At 34.4% G+C, this 17,156-nt stretch overlaps 1 protein-coding gene across 7 annotated transcripts in view; it reads right to left on the reverse strand.

Annotated features, from left to right (window-relative positions):
• ERBIN (erbb2 interacting protein) overlaps positions 1 to 17,156 on the reverse strand; it is a 115,955-nt gene that overhangs the window by 11,081 nt on the left and 87,718 nt on the right. For 5 of the 7 annotated variants that reach the window (XM_021534393.2, XM_021534395.2, XM_021534398.2 and 2 more), the window contains 7 exons: positions 16,471 to 16,570; positions 14,913 to 15,034; positions 14,147 to 14,317; positions 13,204 to 13,386; positions 10,954 to 11,071; positions 9,073 to 9,256; positions 6,745 to 8,266 (listed from right to left, as the gene is read on the reverse strand). In XM_021534393.2, the coding sequence (XP_021390068.2) occupies positions 6,745 to 8,266; positions 9,073 to 9,256; positions 10,954 to 11,071; positions 13,204 to 13,386; positions 14,147 to 14,317; positions 14,913 to 15,034; positions 16,471 to 16,570 (2,400 nt within the window). The remainder of the gene's footprint in view (positions 1 to 6,744; positions 8,267 to 9,072; positions 9,257 to 10,953; positions 11,072 to 13,203; positions 13,387 to 14,146; positions 14,318 to 14,912; positions 15,035 to 16,470; positions 16,571 to 17,156) is intronic. The other 2 variants (XM_021534400.2, XM_021534396.2) reach the window with 1 other exon arrangement.

Raw genomic sequence — 17,156 nt, forward strand, 5'->3', positions numbered from 1 at the left:
AATAAAACAAAGCTATCTTGAAAATGTGACAACCCCATGGAAAAAGACCTATTATAGGAAAAAGATACACCACAAAGCATTAAACCCCAGCAAATTCAAAGTTGTTTTCTGTAAACTTTTAATTTTTCCAAGTTAAAGAAAGAAATGTTCAAAATAGGTATAATTGACTAAGATGCTGTAACAATTCTAACATGAATAAATACATTGGCTATATATACCAATATGATTCTGAAAATACTCATTAATCCTTAGGCAAATATCTGGTCTTTCATCCTAGCTTCATTTTGTGAAACTAAACTAGTTTAATAATCAAAGCCATATGCCTCTGCATACTCATATTCCCCAGATGCTCTGGTAGTGCAGTCATTGGAAACTCCCTTGAAAAACAGTATTTACTGACTATACTGGTTTTATCTTGGCCAAAGTTCTTGGATAACCTCTGTCTCAGTGACAGAGTAAGAATTCTTCATGTTTCTCTTTTACACCTTCCCTTTTCTCTAGCCAATGGATTTTTCAAGCTTCCAAACAAGTCTGCATATGTTTTCCCTTTCTTGGGAGAAGAAGACTGTTCTTAGCATTTAAATCTACATTTATTAAACATTCGATCTGAGCTTACTGCTCCTCTAAGTTTCAGGTTAAATACCCAGGCAAAAATGCCACAGTCAATTTTTCTTAACTTCTTAATGCCTCAAACAAATCTTCTTACTACTCTTCTCATAGCAGTGTCTGTTATTAACCAGGTGGTTTTCTTGCCCCACCAGTACAGAAACTTCCTTGAAGTATCCTTACAGGAAGCTGTCAGAGGCTCCTGTATCTCTCCATCCTCTGTAAGTGGCAAAAAAACTAATAAAAATAGAAGGAATGCATGGTGGGACTAAAAAGTTCTCTCTTCAAAGTGTGTCTAGCAGACCATTGTACTGTAAAGACCCCTAGATCCACTGGGTTCATTCTCAGAGCCAAACAGATGGTCATTAAATAGCAACAATCTATGTGACAAAATAGGTAAGTAACAATGCAAATTTGGATTTAAAATCTAAGATTGGATTTAAGATCTGCAATAGAGACAGAGAACTTTCCTAAAATTTACAGAGGTATGAACTTGTACATCGGGAACTGAGATTTCAGTTAAGTGAGTTTCAAGGTGACTACATAATTTGAGAAGTATGAACTCTCAAGGGTTTATTAAAATCTTCTTTCTTGGAAAGAACTTTTTCCAAAATTACAAAAAATGATTGTGCAGTTGATGTAGGGAAGACTTGAGAACACTGCAAACACCGTTACTCTCCTTTTCTACATGAGCACAGCACCTCAACACTAAATTAGAAGAAACCCAGAAGCTGTACTAACAGTACAAAATAAAGACTATTGAAAATTTCATGGTCACATAAGAAAGTTTTAGTTTAACACAAGAAGAAATTCCTAGGGACAAAACAAGAGTATTTGTCCTCTACCTATTTCTAGTTGGGAAAAGAGAAACTGAGGCATTTGGAGTGTGAACAGCATTCCTGTTTTGTTTCTCAATATGAGAATGATGAAGGTTGTACATTGCCTAGAAAAATTCCTGAAGACTGATGCACCAGAGAACACACTTTCTGAAATATGAATATGCAAACGCCAGTAGCCCTCCTGATTTTCACTCCAAATTATTAGAAACCGAATATGGAATAAATACATTATCTAAATATTACACTAAGTACGATTGGTAATTCTAAGTACCAACTCCATCAGTCACCTGGCTTGCTACCATGTCTTAAGGCATAATGGCCTGCAAAATATTAATTCAAATATTTGAGGCTTGAAAATAATTACTTCGGTAACTCTGAACTGATACACACTAAGAAATATACATGTCATGGTTCAGTATATTTTTATTATATCTTTAATGATATATTATATATATATATATATATATATATATATATATATATATATATATATATAATTTAATAGATTTAGTTTATATTTCTATTTAATTTAATATATTTGTACTAGAAAGCTGTTATTTAGCCATCAATAGTCCATATCAGGAACTACAAGACATCAAGAAAAAATTGCTATGTACAAAGTAATAATCAGTATGTTCATCATAATAATTCCAATTTGTAATCAAATCAGCCTCTAATGGAATCAGTTTAGATGAAGGCAGCTAGTAGCATAATTCTGGGGTTTACGTATCTTTTTTTAAATTATAAAAGCTGGAATGTGTTCTCTCTTTTGCAGCTTACAAAATAATTAATATTTCAGACTCCAAAAGGGTGTGATGTGGGAATTGAAATGCCTTAATGCATTTACTTAGGTGCAAGAAAATAAGTAGTGGAATTTATTGATGAGAATTTATATGGAATAATATTGTAATTTTAAGACTGTCATGACAATTCATGAAATTTGGGCATAGAAGAGGAACTAATAATTCCAATACCTGCAGGGAACAAGACTATACATTCTACTTATCTTGAAACATCCTGAACTGGTAATGTAACTGTTAAACCTAAGTATTAGTCTTTTTTATTTATTGATTTATTTAACATTATCTAGAATCAACTGCAGGGTGAAGGTGGACATACATCATTCTTTGAGACAATATTAAGTGTCAAGAAATCCCTTCAGTTTTCATTCCCACTATCCACATAACAGACTCTTCTTACTGAAGAGTTACATATGGAAAAACTACACATAATTTAAATTCCTCTGTCAGAAAATGTTTGCAGATTGAGAACTTTTGATGTTTACATACCAAACGCACAAGAATTTTATTCCTTTTAAAGCATGGTGGTTTGACTTCTGAACTGCACAAAATATCATTATAACACATTGACGGTTCAGATGTCCATTAAAAAGGAAAAAATAATAAATATATACAAAATCAAAAGGTAAAACTAACAAGTACTAAAGAGATAAGACTTTAATTTATTAGGATCTTTAATTATGTAAAAATATTCTTCAGGTTATGATCTTATGAACACTTAAGTGTTTTATTTTATGTATGTACAGACCCACTGAAGTCCCTGTCTTTGACACACTGAAGCAAGTTTAATTAGGGAGAAAATCTGAGGTCATATCAATTAAAATATTTTTGCATGTTAAGTATGTGGCATAAAAATGTGTTGAAGAAAAAGTTTCAAACTTTAATTAAAACTGCAATTGTATATCAGTACTGAAACAATTAGACATTTTTCTTTTAATAAGGCACTGTAGACTGACAACTCTAAGAAAAAAAAGTAAGAATTAAATTATGATCGCTCCTCTGAATGCATTTTTGATAATCTGCAGATTGGGTAAGTGGTACATAAGGTAGATAAAAAACAAAGGATTTAATTTCAGATGAAATTAGAATTGAAAGCAAACACACATCTAATGAACTCCCACGTGATCTGCAACAAAAAAGGAAAATATACATATGCAACGGAAGGACAATCATACTCCGTAACTAATTTTGTATGCTCAGCAAGATAATGTAATAGATACTTGCAGGCAACTGTTGCAGATACTTCTTATTGCAATTTATGGATGAGAAACTCCTCTATCACAAACGTGTGACACTAGTGTTTTTACACAGGTGAAATTTTAGTTTCAGTTCCTAAATAAAAGCCAACAGGAGTACTGTAAAGAGTCTATTGTAACATACTAAGTAGTAAAAGGGGTATGTCATACTCAAAAAGGAAAATATGCTAAAAAATATTACTGTTTTTAAAACTCTGCATTAAATTTACAAGGTTGGGGTGGGGCCAAATTGACTGCATGTTTTCCAACATCTTATGTATACAGCCACTAGAGAGCAGTTTGACATTTAAATAAGCTCCTGTATCCCCCAATAAAATATGCTATGCATCAGGTAAGCAAATTGTTTCTTCTAATATATGCAGAATTTCTATTTACAAATGGTCTCATGAACTGTTTACACCTTCATTCACTCAGATGGGTAATTTTAATTATTCTCTACATTTCACAGAAACACACAATGTTCTGAGTTTGAAGAGACCCATAAGGATCATCAAGTTCAACTCCTAAATGAATGGCCCATACCACAACCCTTACAGCTTATTAAAGGTAAAGCTTATTACAAATGCTAGCTATTTGGCTGGAAACCATTGTTAATCATTTTTGTTAGACTTAGAACTAGTTTGTATTTTTGCTTATGCAAATTAAACTCCTAAAAGTCTTTCCTACCTATATCAGGTAAAAAAGGCTAATAAATAACAAACTAGTTTCTCCATTTGCCCAACAAGTAGACACTGTTGGACAAATTTAAGTGGGTTCACTCCTCCCTCTCTCTTCAGTTGCTAAATGTTATAAAAATACATGTCTTTCAGAAGCTTAAAAAAAGAAAAGAACCAAACAAACCAACAACCAACAAAACCAATCCCCAAAAGCCCAGTACACACTCCTTCCTAATAAGCATTTCTATCTTTAAGGATAGAAATTATAAACATGATTAAGTTCAATAACAGTAGAGTCATAGCAAAAGTAGTAGTACTGTTAATCCATAATGGTCAAGAAAATAGGTATTAAATATTCATTACAATGCTTAATTTTGTATATGTGTTTTTTTCAGTGTTGCATCCTATGTTTTAAAAAAAAGTGCCATTTTAAATCCATGAAAGTTTTGTCAAAGTAGTTTCCAATAAACGTTCCTTAAACAAGCTCTGTAATTCAACTTGTTCCTTAAATGAGTTCTCTTAATTCCTGGATTTTTTTCAGATTTCAAAATATTTCAGAAATCTGTTTTATAGATAAAGCATCCTAACCACTTGGCTAATATTTAATTACAAACAGAAATAACAAAACCATTATTTAAAAAGAACTAAGAAATATTCAGTTGACTGCTAAAATTTCCACATTATCAGATCTGCCAGCTGCCATACAGGATCGTATTGATATTTCTCAAAATTCAGATTTCTCTTTTTAAGTCACTTATACCCTAAAGAATATAAAGTAGACAATTCAATATACACATTCACTTTAAATCCATAAGTAAGTCTCAGATTGTTAACGCTATTTTAAAAAAACTTCAAGGCCAGTACAAAAGAAATACAAAAAAACAGACTTAAAAGATCTGTTAAATGAAATGCACAGCTAACATCTCAATAGCAGCTATTCCACATCAGTCTGGTAGGAAAAAATAGTTTACATATAAAGCATAATGAAAAGTATTGTCAGATATAAAGGGAATTAAGTCAGGCAGTCAATGCCATTTAAGTAAAGGTGACTACACTGCTGCAGAACCAAACAGGTATCACTGCTGCATTAAACACAGTTCCTAACATGCCAGTGAACTGAACAAGCTATAGACAAACTGCACTAGCAGAGCACTGAAGCTCTGCTTCCCTCTGTACTCAAGGATTGCTGGTCTTTTTGCTTCTCTTGTCACTTCATGTAACATTTGATACATCCATCCAGGAGAATGGAAAATGAGGGAATGCATGTTTTATTAGAGTTGGAACATAGTGAGATTAGTGACCCTCCTGTGGGACAAGGGTTCCCCACACAACAGCACAGTACTACCCCTAAGACACGTCCTACTGCGGGTGACCACACGGATCAGAAGAATATGTACAGCTTTTGTGCAGGTGTCTATAAAAAACAAAACCCATCCTCTTCTGTCACCAAAATTTATGCAATTCGAAACAAAAAATGCAACCAAAAAATCCCCCAAAAAACAAAAAGCAAACACCTCCCCCCGAATACTGGGATTTCTGAAGAAAAATCATAGTTAAAAGTAATTTCTCCAACCATCTCCAATTAAATTTCTCTAGCCATCACAGATATTCAAGTATTTACCATAATAATTATAAAGCAAACTATGTTCTTAGAAAATAGACTGCAAAACAAAATACATCTGGCTGGCACAATCAAAATGTAATTTGGATACTTTACTCAATTCTCTTCCAAAGAAACATGATCTGGCTAAATGACGTTCAAGCCATTTTTAGTGATGATATTTTCAACTGGGTTAGCAGGACAACACAGATTATACTCTCTTCCAGGCTCTACTTACATTCTTTGAAGATACGTAATTGTTCAGCTGTACTTATCAGCTGAAATTCTTGATGGCATTTACAGTACATAAAGAATCCTGTTCATCATCTCTACTTATATCAAAACCTACTGTGATATTTCTGAAATGAACAAGATTTTTAAGTGTTCTCATCTCACAGCAAGCAATAAATATTCATTCAACAATCTGTCAGATACCCAACTTCAAAAGATAACTGGCTTGGAGGCAAATACATGATAATTACAGCTTTTGAATTCCTCAGAAACTAAAGCTGCAGACCTATACTTCTAAACAGAATTTACTGATTTTCTTTTTCTTTGTTCTTATAGAGAAGAAATAGGGTGAAAAAAAGGCAGAACAGAAAGATCAAGAAGTGTAAGGGAGCATTTTAGTAAATTGTGAATACAAAGCTACAATAAAATTTACCTTAAAAATTACCTTAAAAGAGCTGGCCTTGCAGTCCAGCAGGTTTGTAATACATTATTTAATGTATTCAAAAGTAATCCGGCTGGCAAGTATGATGTAAAAATAACAGCACTTTTCTTTTTTCTTTGGGGGAAAAGTTCATTTAGTTCAGTCTACCACCTGAGTGTTTCTCAGCTATTCATCACAAACACATTTATCCTTTTTAAAGCAGGATCAAAGTTAGATTTTCAATAGTAATTAAAAGCTGTTCAAAACAGTATTTACCTTATTCCATATCTAGGTAACAGGAAAGTAGGAAAAAAAAAGAGAATTATTATTTTTACCTTTTCTAGCTTTTTCGCCTCAATATGTCGCAGCACCTGTTCCCTCCAGTCATGAGGGACTTTAGTTTTTCCTGCAGGGTCTAACAGTGAGTGCTCGGAGTTAACCCTTGGGTTGGATCTCTTGGAGGGGCTAGTCCGCGAGTAATTGAAGTCACTGACTGACATAGTTCTTTCTGGTATCTCGCTCACCGAGGGCCGCGCGCTCTGCGGCCGGCTCACGTTGGGACCATCAATGCTGTATGTCCGAGCAGAGAGAGGCCTCTGCTGTCCCGACATTACTGCTGCAGCTCTTCCCATTGAATGCAAATCTCTGTATGTTAAGTAGTCCCCTTCAGGAACTTGAGCTCGTCTTGAAGGTCCACTATCCCCAATATTTATGGAAGCTGTAGAAGATACACTGCTCTGCCTTTGAAGAGTGTGCCTGGTGGCTCCTGGGAGCAGTCTGTCACCTGGTGGAACAGCCCACAGATCTGTGTGTCTCCCAGCCATCCGCTGGTGAGTGCTGTACACAGCGCTGGCCCGGACATTGTTATGATTGGAGAAATTCATGTTGCCAGAATGCTTTACGTAACTGGGAGTTTCTGTACTGTCAGACCTAAGCAGACGTGAATGAGGTAAAGTGCCCTGTTCTGCTTGGGTGTTTTGTTTCTGGGGCCACAAGGCATCTTTTGCTGCTGCACTGCTGCTGTACTGAATATTATATTGGGGAGCAGAGAGCATCTGTGCACCGCCTGTCACTGATCCCCTCACTAAATTAGCACCTTCAGGATTGTGATTTGAGTCAAACTTGAACACCGTTTTTGTAGAAGATACTAAATCAGATGATGACGATGACCCAGGAAAAACCTGTAAAGGCTGATCATAGAGGAGAGTAGCAGATTTACTTCGGACTATGTTTTTTCCATCTGCAGTATCAGATCCTGATTTTACCACCAAGTTTGGTTGTTGAGATCCATTCTCATTTACAGCATCATAGATTTTCAGCCCACCGTTGTCCATACTTGTGATGCTGTGAGATTTCATCACAGGACCACCTCTCTGTGGGGACAAATCTTCAGTGCTTCTAGAAACAGATAGCTCAGCAGAATCCCCATCAACTGTAGTGCTTTTTGCTAGTTTTTCTTTACTGGGAGACTGTACTGTTTCCTCAGGAAGTCCGTTTACTTTATTTACTTGATGTTTATTTCCATTTTCCAAGTGCTCACTTTCTTCTTTTGCGTTCTTATTCAAAAATCCCATTACTGAAACAATTTTCTGTGTTTCTAACTTTTCTACAGGAACTGGTACTACCTCTTCACTAACAAGTTTATTGATATTCATGTTTATTTGGTCTAATTTGTGAGACTCCTCCATAGGAGTGCTTAGATCAACACCTTTTCCTATTAGGCCTAATCTTTCTTCAATGCTCAATTCATATTCAGACAAATTTGTAACCTTCTCTTGCACATTTAGTTTTTCTTCCACAGTAATACTCAATTCTCCTCCATTTTGCAAGAGATTATTCAAATTTTCATCTTCTTGCCTGGAAGAAAAAAAAGAAGTTCTCCTAAGAATTAATGTATTTCTCTAAGTATCATTTTAGAAAAAAAAGTTACCATTAATATGCAATCATGCTGGGCATACAAAACAGGACAAAGAAACAGATTTGCGATTTGCTATCTTGTATTGAAGAAACAGAATATAGAGAGCTCATTTGGGAAATGTTTTTACATCACGTGGCTTCAGGAGTTTGTTTAAATTCAACAAGAATAATTAAAAACAGTTCAAAAGGTTCAAGTACAAAGTGATAACAACTTACGTTTTTTGTTAATTTATTTTAGTTTCCATTTTGGACAATCTTCCTGTTTGTATTAGCAGTTTTTATGAAAAATGGTACTTTTAAACTAAAACTCATAGAAGAGTAACAACTGTAATTCTTTGTAAGTTTTTAAGAACCTTTAATAGTCATGTCAGCAATCAAACTGAATTTCAAAATTAAGCAAATAAAAACACAGAGCTTTTTAAACAGCATACTGATGTATTTTGTAGGGATAAAAACTTAAAAATATAAAATTATTATACCCTATTATTATTATTATATGTATATATAATATTATTATAATATGTATTGTATACCCACATATTGTATACTAAAGCTAGTCTCTGAAAGTTTTTTTTTCGAGAACTTTATTAGCCTTAAGAGAACATTATTAACCCTATTATCAAACGCTGATATTTTAAATATTTAATGAATGATAAATGAATGAATTAAAGGAAGGAGCACCGTATAAAATATTAAGTAACATTTTTCTTATGTATTTTCTTAGTGATCCACAGTATCTTACAAACCTGATTTTGGATAGAACAGCAGCATGTGTTTCTTTGTCAGGAGAACAGAGAGAAATATCTTGGCTACTGTCAGTATTTAAGGAAACAGAATCTGACATTCGAGAAGGAGAGGAACAGTTGCTGTTATTCTGATTACTATTGTGGGTAGCTTCATCTGATAAGGAATCAGTATCTTTTGAATCATCTGAAATAAAAATGTGTCAATTTCGTTAGATACACAGATCTTATTAACAGTAATTTCATATATGTATGTATAGTATTTAGAAGCTGCCTCTTGTTCTTCAGTAATTCGTATGACCAGAAACTAAAATGTAAGCTAACATCTTTGCAAAGTTCATTTAAACCTACAAAATACTGTTGGAAATAGTTCCTATTTTTAAAAATATTTGGCCTAATGTAAACAGGCCTTATCTGCTAATTAAATCTAAATTCTTGCTTTATTTCCATTTCCCTTGTCATACATGAGTTCTATATTACTGAATACTCCCTTAAAATATCTACCAAATCATATTTCATATGGATTTCAGAATTGTCCATTACATGAGTCTACTGGCTTCTAAGAAAACAAAGCACACTGCTTCACGTGCAGTATTTTGAAAGGGTACACCATTCCCGATTTTAAATATTCTATCATTATTAAAGCTATTTACTAGACCAACTGTTTCCTCTGGAACTATCTAGATCACTGGATAAGCTCTGTATAGCTTTTTAGGTAAAGTAAAAAATCAGCAATGAAAAATGTTCTTATGCAGATTTTGAAATCAATGCATTCCCATGCTTAGCAGATCCCTTAGGACAACATTTTCAGAGTAATTTACCCCTGTGCACATTGATTCTTGCATAATGTATGCATAGTTACATACTACATTCGTATAAAAATAATTTCTCTGGGGGAATTCAAGGCAGCTGGGATTCTGACATGAGTGTAGAAGCAAATACATTTAAATTTTTGCTTCAAGGCAGTTACAGATGCCAAAAGCATATATTTTGTGGAACTAATGCCTGTCTTCAGGGACAAGAAAGAAGTTTTGACCTGGTACTTTAGTCAGACAAAAAAATCCAAGCATTGGATGTCCACCTTTTCATCTGTATGTGATCCTCAGCAGACTCTTCCTGCTTCCACCATGTGGATTTCCTCATCAAATCTCACCTTTTTACATCTAATGTCCAGAAAAGCCTTTTGTCCTGGAAGTACTAGACTTGGATATCATATATTCAAAATATTATTTCCTATCTTCTTTCTATATCAAGTTTTCTCTGAATCCTAGGCCATTTCTTACTCTTAAGGAAATGATTACCCAGACCAAATGTCTATTTCAGAGAATGTAAAATTTAGCTAGTAAAAAAAACAGATTCAGAATTTTCAGGCTAGAGGAGCAAAGAAAAATAAAAGAGTGAAATAACTCTGGAGAAAGTTTTTACAAGAAAGGATTATTCTTAAACTTTAGGAAGAGAGCACAGCTTCTGTAGAGAAATTTAAATAAGTGATACTGCTGCCTATAGCAGCAGTTATAGCATCTGCCTATCGCAGCAAGGATTCACAAAATCTGGGTGAAGGGAGAGATAAAGAATATTTCTAATATAAATACCACTGTCTGCAATCCTTTTCTTAAGGACATCAGGAGTGTGTTCAAGCTCTAAAACGCCCAAAACATACACCCCTTCTCTTCCTGCCTGATTTAAACTACAAGAATCAAGAAATGTATTCCAGTATATGCAATTTTCCCCCCTTTCATTGCTTAGCTAGGAAAATCTTTCTTTTAAAATATAAAAATTAAGCCTACTTTTACTTAATTTAATTTGAAAAGCTAACAACATTTATTTGAGTTAAGAAATTATCAAAATCACAAAACACTTTCAATGCTTTTTATGGTATCTTACCTTTTTTGCTGTTGCTTAGGGCTACCACCTTTGGTTGGTTTATGGAGGTTTCTATCAGTGGTGGTCGCATTTCTGCGATTTTCATCTCTTCATCAGAGGAGAGTTCTTCTGACTCCTGCTAAAGGAAAAACAGCATTATGCTATCTATTTTGAAGAGCACTTCAAAGGCGAGTAAATGCTAAACTATCACTCACTAAACTATAAAGGGGTAAAAAGATAAATTATGCACATAACACAGGCAAAGCAAAACAACTCTGTAGCATATCTGTAGTGCAAGTCAACTGAATTATCTTTAAGAAGCAGCACTTTCAGACTTGCATTGTCACTGCTGAACTCTGTGGGTGACACTCTTGGAACAAGCAGATGAAGTCTTCATTCTAGGACTGGAGAGAACATCCAGTTGAGTCCAAGTCACAAAGTGATCACTGAACCAGCAAACACTGCAGACTGACCAGCTGGGTACTGGTTTTAAAAAAGAGAGCTATAAAGTAGCCATGACCAAGTCAATCCTAGGAATGGAGACATACACTGTGAGAAAAAACTGAAGGAGCTTGGTTTGCCTAATCTAGCTAACAGAAACAGAGTAAAGGTAGCTTGCCAGGGGTAAATTCCAAAAGGAAAAGAAGTTACTTAACTTCAAGAGCAATGGCAGACAAAAAGCAATACTGAACACATTTAAGCTAGTACTCACTAGTTCTGAACCAAAAAATGGAACTCAGTGCACTTACGAGAGAGATTAATAGACAAAGCTGCTGCAAGAGGAGCCACGATTCACTTCCTACTGTAATATCCTACTGCTAGCCCAATAATAACTTATCTTCAAAACTCAATTGTTTTCAGTAATATTTTGAAAAAACAAATCCCCAACAAACCTTTCCTCAAAGCAGAAATTTCTTTCTAGTAAACATGCTTCCTGCTACAAAATCCATGTTACAAATTGCGAAGAAAGCCTACCAATATTCTCTTTTCTTACTGTTTTGGAACACTTAATGCATGGAACCTATTGGAGCATCATCTCATGATACCAAATATCTGGCCAGTTCTTATGTCTGCAGGAAGGACAAACTTGACTGAGACCTAAAAAACAAGCTACATCAGTCCTAATTAAAAATAAAAAATAAAAATCCATCGGCTTTTCTCTAAAATCCAAACAACCAACCTGTTCACTATATCAACCACATGCCCTTCCTCTTGGATGTGACATATAAGTGTAATCAATGTCGAAATGAAAAGCTTACACACAGGCAAAGTTTAGCTATCTGGATTCTGCAACAGTGTTACCAGCAGGAAATAAGGAAATACATTCAAACAAGGGTATCACTGTACCAGACTCGTATACTTACTACAGCAACAAAGAATTACTATCATTAGACAACTGTTATGATCTTCTGAAATCACATTTTAAAATTAAAGAAAAAATGTCAATACCAGTATTTTCAGGAAGAATGTAGAAGCAGGAACATACTAGTGGGGAAGTAGCCAGTGACAGCCACTACTGCCTGTAACTCAAGTCTTTTCACTGTATGATATAGGCACATTCCACGGCTTACACCACACAGGCAAAAAAAAAATCACTTGTGAAATTATGAAAAAAGTACTTCAGAGGTTGTGACTGTGAACTGAGTGAATGACTACTTCCAAAATTTGTAATCAATCCCAAAATTTTCTAAATATATAAATTCATGGTGTTTGATACAGAGATCCAAAGTTGAGAAGTTTAAAATCCTTCACTGTAAGGGAAAGACCATACTAAGTATATTCCAAGTAATATTCCTGACAGCTTACTAGTAAATACAGAGGAGTAAATATTTTTAAAATCCCTTTCCACTTTTCATTTGAAATGCATGTGCATAATAACTTGGACACAAACATTTTATTGTTACTGACATTTCCTCATTTTAGCAATATTTAAAAGTGATTATTTAGTGAAGTACTGACAGTCAAACAACTAGAGAATTCTACAGAAGTATGAGTCTTTTCACAGTGTATATCAAGCTTTAACTGAGTTTGCATTATTTTTCTTTAAATGCATGCATGCTTTATTATGAACTTTTTATTAGCTGTTTCAACTTTTACTTAATATAATCTGAAGCAAGAAAAGTACTGTATTGAAAACTGTCTGAATTTACAACATTTATGGAGGGCAATTTTCTTCTATTGTCAACAGAAATTTTCATCTCCCAGAAGAACAAATTCAGTACAACACCAGCAGAATTTCTAACTCCTACAATGCTCATAGCAATACCATACCTCAAGCATGTCCTCATGGTTGACAGTTGTTTTCGTGTTCTGCAAGGTTTTAACAAGTGCAGTCATCTGTGAATTTGCAGTGCTGTGCTCAGCTTCTGGTTCACTAGGCTTCTGCACAGAGCTTCCTGCTGAATATTGCTTTCTCTCATCAGCTTTGTTCTTTATTGAACCAACTTCTGAGGTCTACAAAATTAAGCGTTTAGCAGAGAAAGCATCCTGAAACCTTTTTAGCAACATACAGACCCAGCATTATATATTTTGGGAAAATATGGAATGGAAAAATCTGAGCTCTGAAATTGTAAAGAACAGAATGCACCCGGTATAAAATGCTAAGAAAACACCATAGATAACTAAGGTACAGTCTCTACGCTGTGTCAGTCAGTCTGACTCTTATCCTTACTGGTGTCGATATATACCATTATATTTCAATATGTGTAAGTCATATGAAAAAAACAGGCCAATACCTGCAGTGATTCTATGTGAGCACCAAAAAGTAGTCCTATCTTCTACCATGCTGCATCAAGCTCTTAAGAGACTTGGGACACTTTCACCAATCTACTATTACTGCTTGTTACCACACAAAGCTTTCAGCCATGAGCACCAAAAAACTTCAAGATTATCCAAATTTCATTGTGAAGTCTGCAGATGAAAGAGGATCAGAGATGCCATCCTCCAGAAACCAAAGAAGGCAGCACATCCACAATTTGTATGTGTCTGAGAATTAGGTCACTTTTCTTGTTCTTAGTGCAGGAGTCAGACTGCTACTTCAAACCAGATGTTTGTTACAGATCTCCTTAGGAGGGGAAAAGGTAAACTGGTTCTGTAATCTGACAATTTTTCTTTCTAAAGCGTCAGAGGGAAGGGAGAAGAGAATTAAAAGGAATCAATGACAATTTAGTCTTTGGAATTTCTTGCAAAACCAGAAGATAATGTAATCTCTAACCTTTACCCCCACATCTTTTACAGAAACTGCCTGGACTTCTCGTTTTGACTCCTTGGCACTATCTTCAGTTGATTCTTCATCCTTTAGTCTATGTACAATTGTCTGGACTGTTTTGACCATATTCTTCAGTTCATCAGGATATGGAGTTGGGTATCTCTTCAGATTGCCCTCCTGTGTAAAAAAAGGCAATAAGGTTCTACACTTATTTAAATGTCAGAACTAAAATGTAAGCTTTAAAACAAATAATTAATTAGGCCACAACACTGAGTACTCTAGAATACCTTGATACTCAAGTCTGCCGGCACTGAGGCACACATAAGATTATACAACCAAGCAAGATTATGAATACTTTCACTCCCTTTCCCCCAGCATGTCCAATTATTCCAAGCAAGGATTAAGACAACTATAATTCACTTAAAATCAAGATTTATCATGGTTTCCCTACTTGTTTTCCACAGCACTATTACTCAGGTAGCATCCTAGTTAGGCCCTACACTACTAAGTATCAGCTTGAGCTCTTCCCTTGTGCCCTGTTGAAAATGATCTGGCCAAATAAATGATCTGGCCAAATAACACCAAAACTAAAAGCAAACACAACAAAAAAATCCAAACTATAATGGTTAATCCTGCTAGATACTCTTAAACTGATGACTTGATTTATTCAGCAGAGTGAAACCCATAACCAAAGTAAGGAAAAGGCTGAGATTAAGCGTGGAAGTAAGAGGGAGGGAAGCACCATGTATGCAAAAATAAATTTACTACTAACCCGAGGTGGTGCCTCTCTCTCATCTTTGTCTTCATCACATTCAAATGCCACCTGAGCACGCTGTTTCCTCTGTTCCTCCCACAGAGATGGATTGAAACTTTCATTATCAGATAAGAACATAACTGGAAAAAAAAAAACCAAAGAAGCTCATATAAGAATAGGCTACATTATGTAAAACAAAATATACTCTTTTTCTTTCTCTTTAGTGGGATTGGTGTTTTGTATTCATTCTTTTTAAAAGATGAAAGGCTTAACAGCATCATTAATTGAAGATTGCATGCAATGTCACTGCTTTATGAATCTAACTGTACTTTCATATTAGAAAAATCCCTATCTTTATAGAGAAAATCATATGCTTAGCTGTACACCAGTCTTAAGATTCACATTTGAAAATTTTCAGCAGAAATCTGCTAAGTGGTTTTATTTTATATTTAAATATGAAATAATGTATTTGTTTGCATATGTATATAAACATTGATTATACTTGTATAGATTTATATAGCCTCTTATCACTGCTTAACATTATTAAGCACAGGTAAAAACATTAATCTGATTTAATTTAATGAAAATTTAAAAATGAAAACTAAGAATGCCTTAGTAAGAAAATCCTATCTTACTATTCCTAAAGCAATATAAGCATCTAAAACTGAAGGTTAAATTAATCTGTATGATTTTGTATCACTAATTTACTTGACAGGGACTTTGGAGACAAGTGTTTTATATTTAATTTTACAAGAGATGAAAAAAATCTTGCAGGTACCTAATGTCTCTTATTTTAGCATGCCTTGGTGTTACATCAGCCAGGTTCTACTTTTAGCATGACAAATAGTCTAATAAATTTGCCACTACCATCCAGGAAATTTATATCCTTTACTAGCAATGCCAAGACTGTTTGTATTAACCACTTCTACATCTGACATAGGAAAATACTTAATTTTAGGGCTCCGTAAGTGCAATGGAATATTTGTTACTCTGCATTTATTGCGTAAACTTAAAATTTTAACACATCTGAAAATATTATAATAAACTTCGCTATCACTATGAGTTCCTGACCAAAAGCCAGGAACCTAACCTTATTACATGTGAACAATGTGCTTTTTATGGACTGATTTTTTTTTTTTTTTATTTCAAAATAAACCAGGGAATACTATGTACTTTTCAAAAAGTACATACTTGTTAATGAAGGAAACATTTTGCTAAAATAGTCAGTTTGAAGCTAACACTTGTGTAAGAGAATTTCACCACAAACCGTTAGGCTCTTTTGGAAGTAATGAGGTGGTCATACTGAGAGTGGCAATCACCACACGTTCCTGTTAGTCCATTTCTCACTTCACTCACTGAAACAGTTTGATCTAGAATTTCATCTAGAACATCTAAATCTCATTAAATTACTCTTCTCAGTCATCAGACACAACTCATCATCTCTTGCAAGTATACACCAAGCTTTAAGCATTTAAGTATTTAAGCATTATTTAATGAAAATCATATTAGCAGGAAGCCTTCCCATTATTAATTTCAACAGAGACCACTGTGACAGGTAATTTCAGAAATTCCTTACCCTCCTCAGTCCTTGGTTGCTGAGGGAACATGTAATTAGTAAGTACTGTTTTCTGTGTGTCAGGGTCAGCTTCTTTTTGAAGAGGGATAAGTGGTTTAGACTAGAAAGTAAATGAAAGAAGGCTATGTTATGAGAATATATATGCATATATATATAAAAGTAAATACGACCTACATGTCACAGAGCATGCCTGTCCCATGACTTTCAAGAATACTCTCCCTTGAATTAAACCATTTATCCTCTGAATAATTTTCACAAAATTAAGACATTACTATGTCTGTATTTGACTGTTGACAGGCTTTTTGATTGAGGACAAACTCAGCAACCTCTTTTGTGAAAAGACAATACTAGATAGTCAAAAAGTAACCCAGTTTCTTTTTGATACTCACCACTAAGCATACTGATCAGAAATGCATAGATATATTTAGCTATCTAAAACTCCAGATAATCATATAAAGAGAAAAATTCAGCATCCTTGTCTTTTTATTTTGAGACCAGATTGAACCCTTACAGGGAAAGGTAGAAGATTCTTGAAATTACTGTTTTAGTAAAAGTGAACGTCTGAGGCTAGTGGATTTCTGACAACCCTATAGACTTTAATGCCCTCCAGAAATCAGCATAATATCAAGGACTTTAATAAAAAGGAAAAATACAAACACACTAGTTATTGCTTAAGAGCTTCAAAG

Source organism: Lonchura striata, chromosome Z (genome assembly GCF_046129695.1).
Source record: "Lonchura striata isolate bLonStr1 chromosome Z, bLonStr1.mat, whole genome shotgun sequence".
Lineage (NCBI taxonomy): Eukaryota > Metazoa > Chordata > Aves > Passeriformes > Estrildidae > Lonchura > Lonchura striata.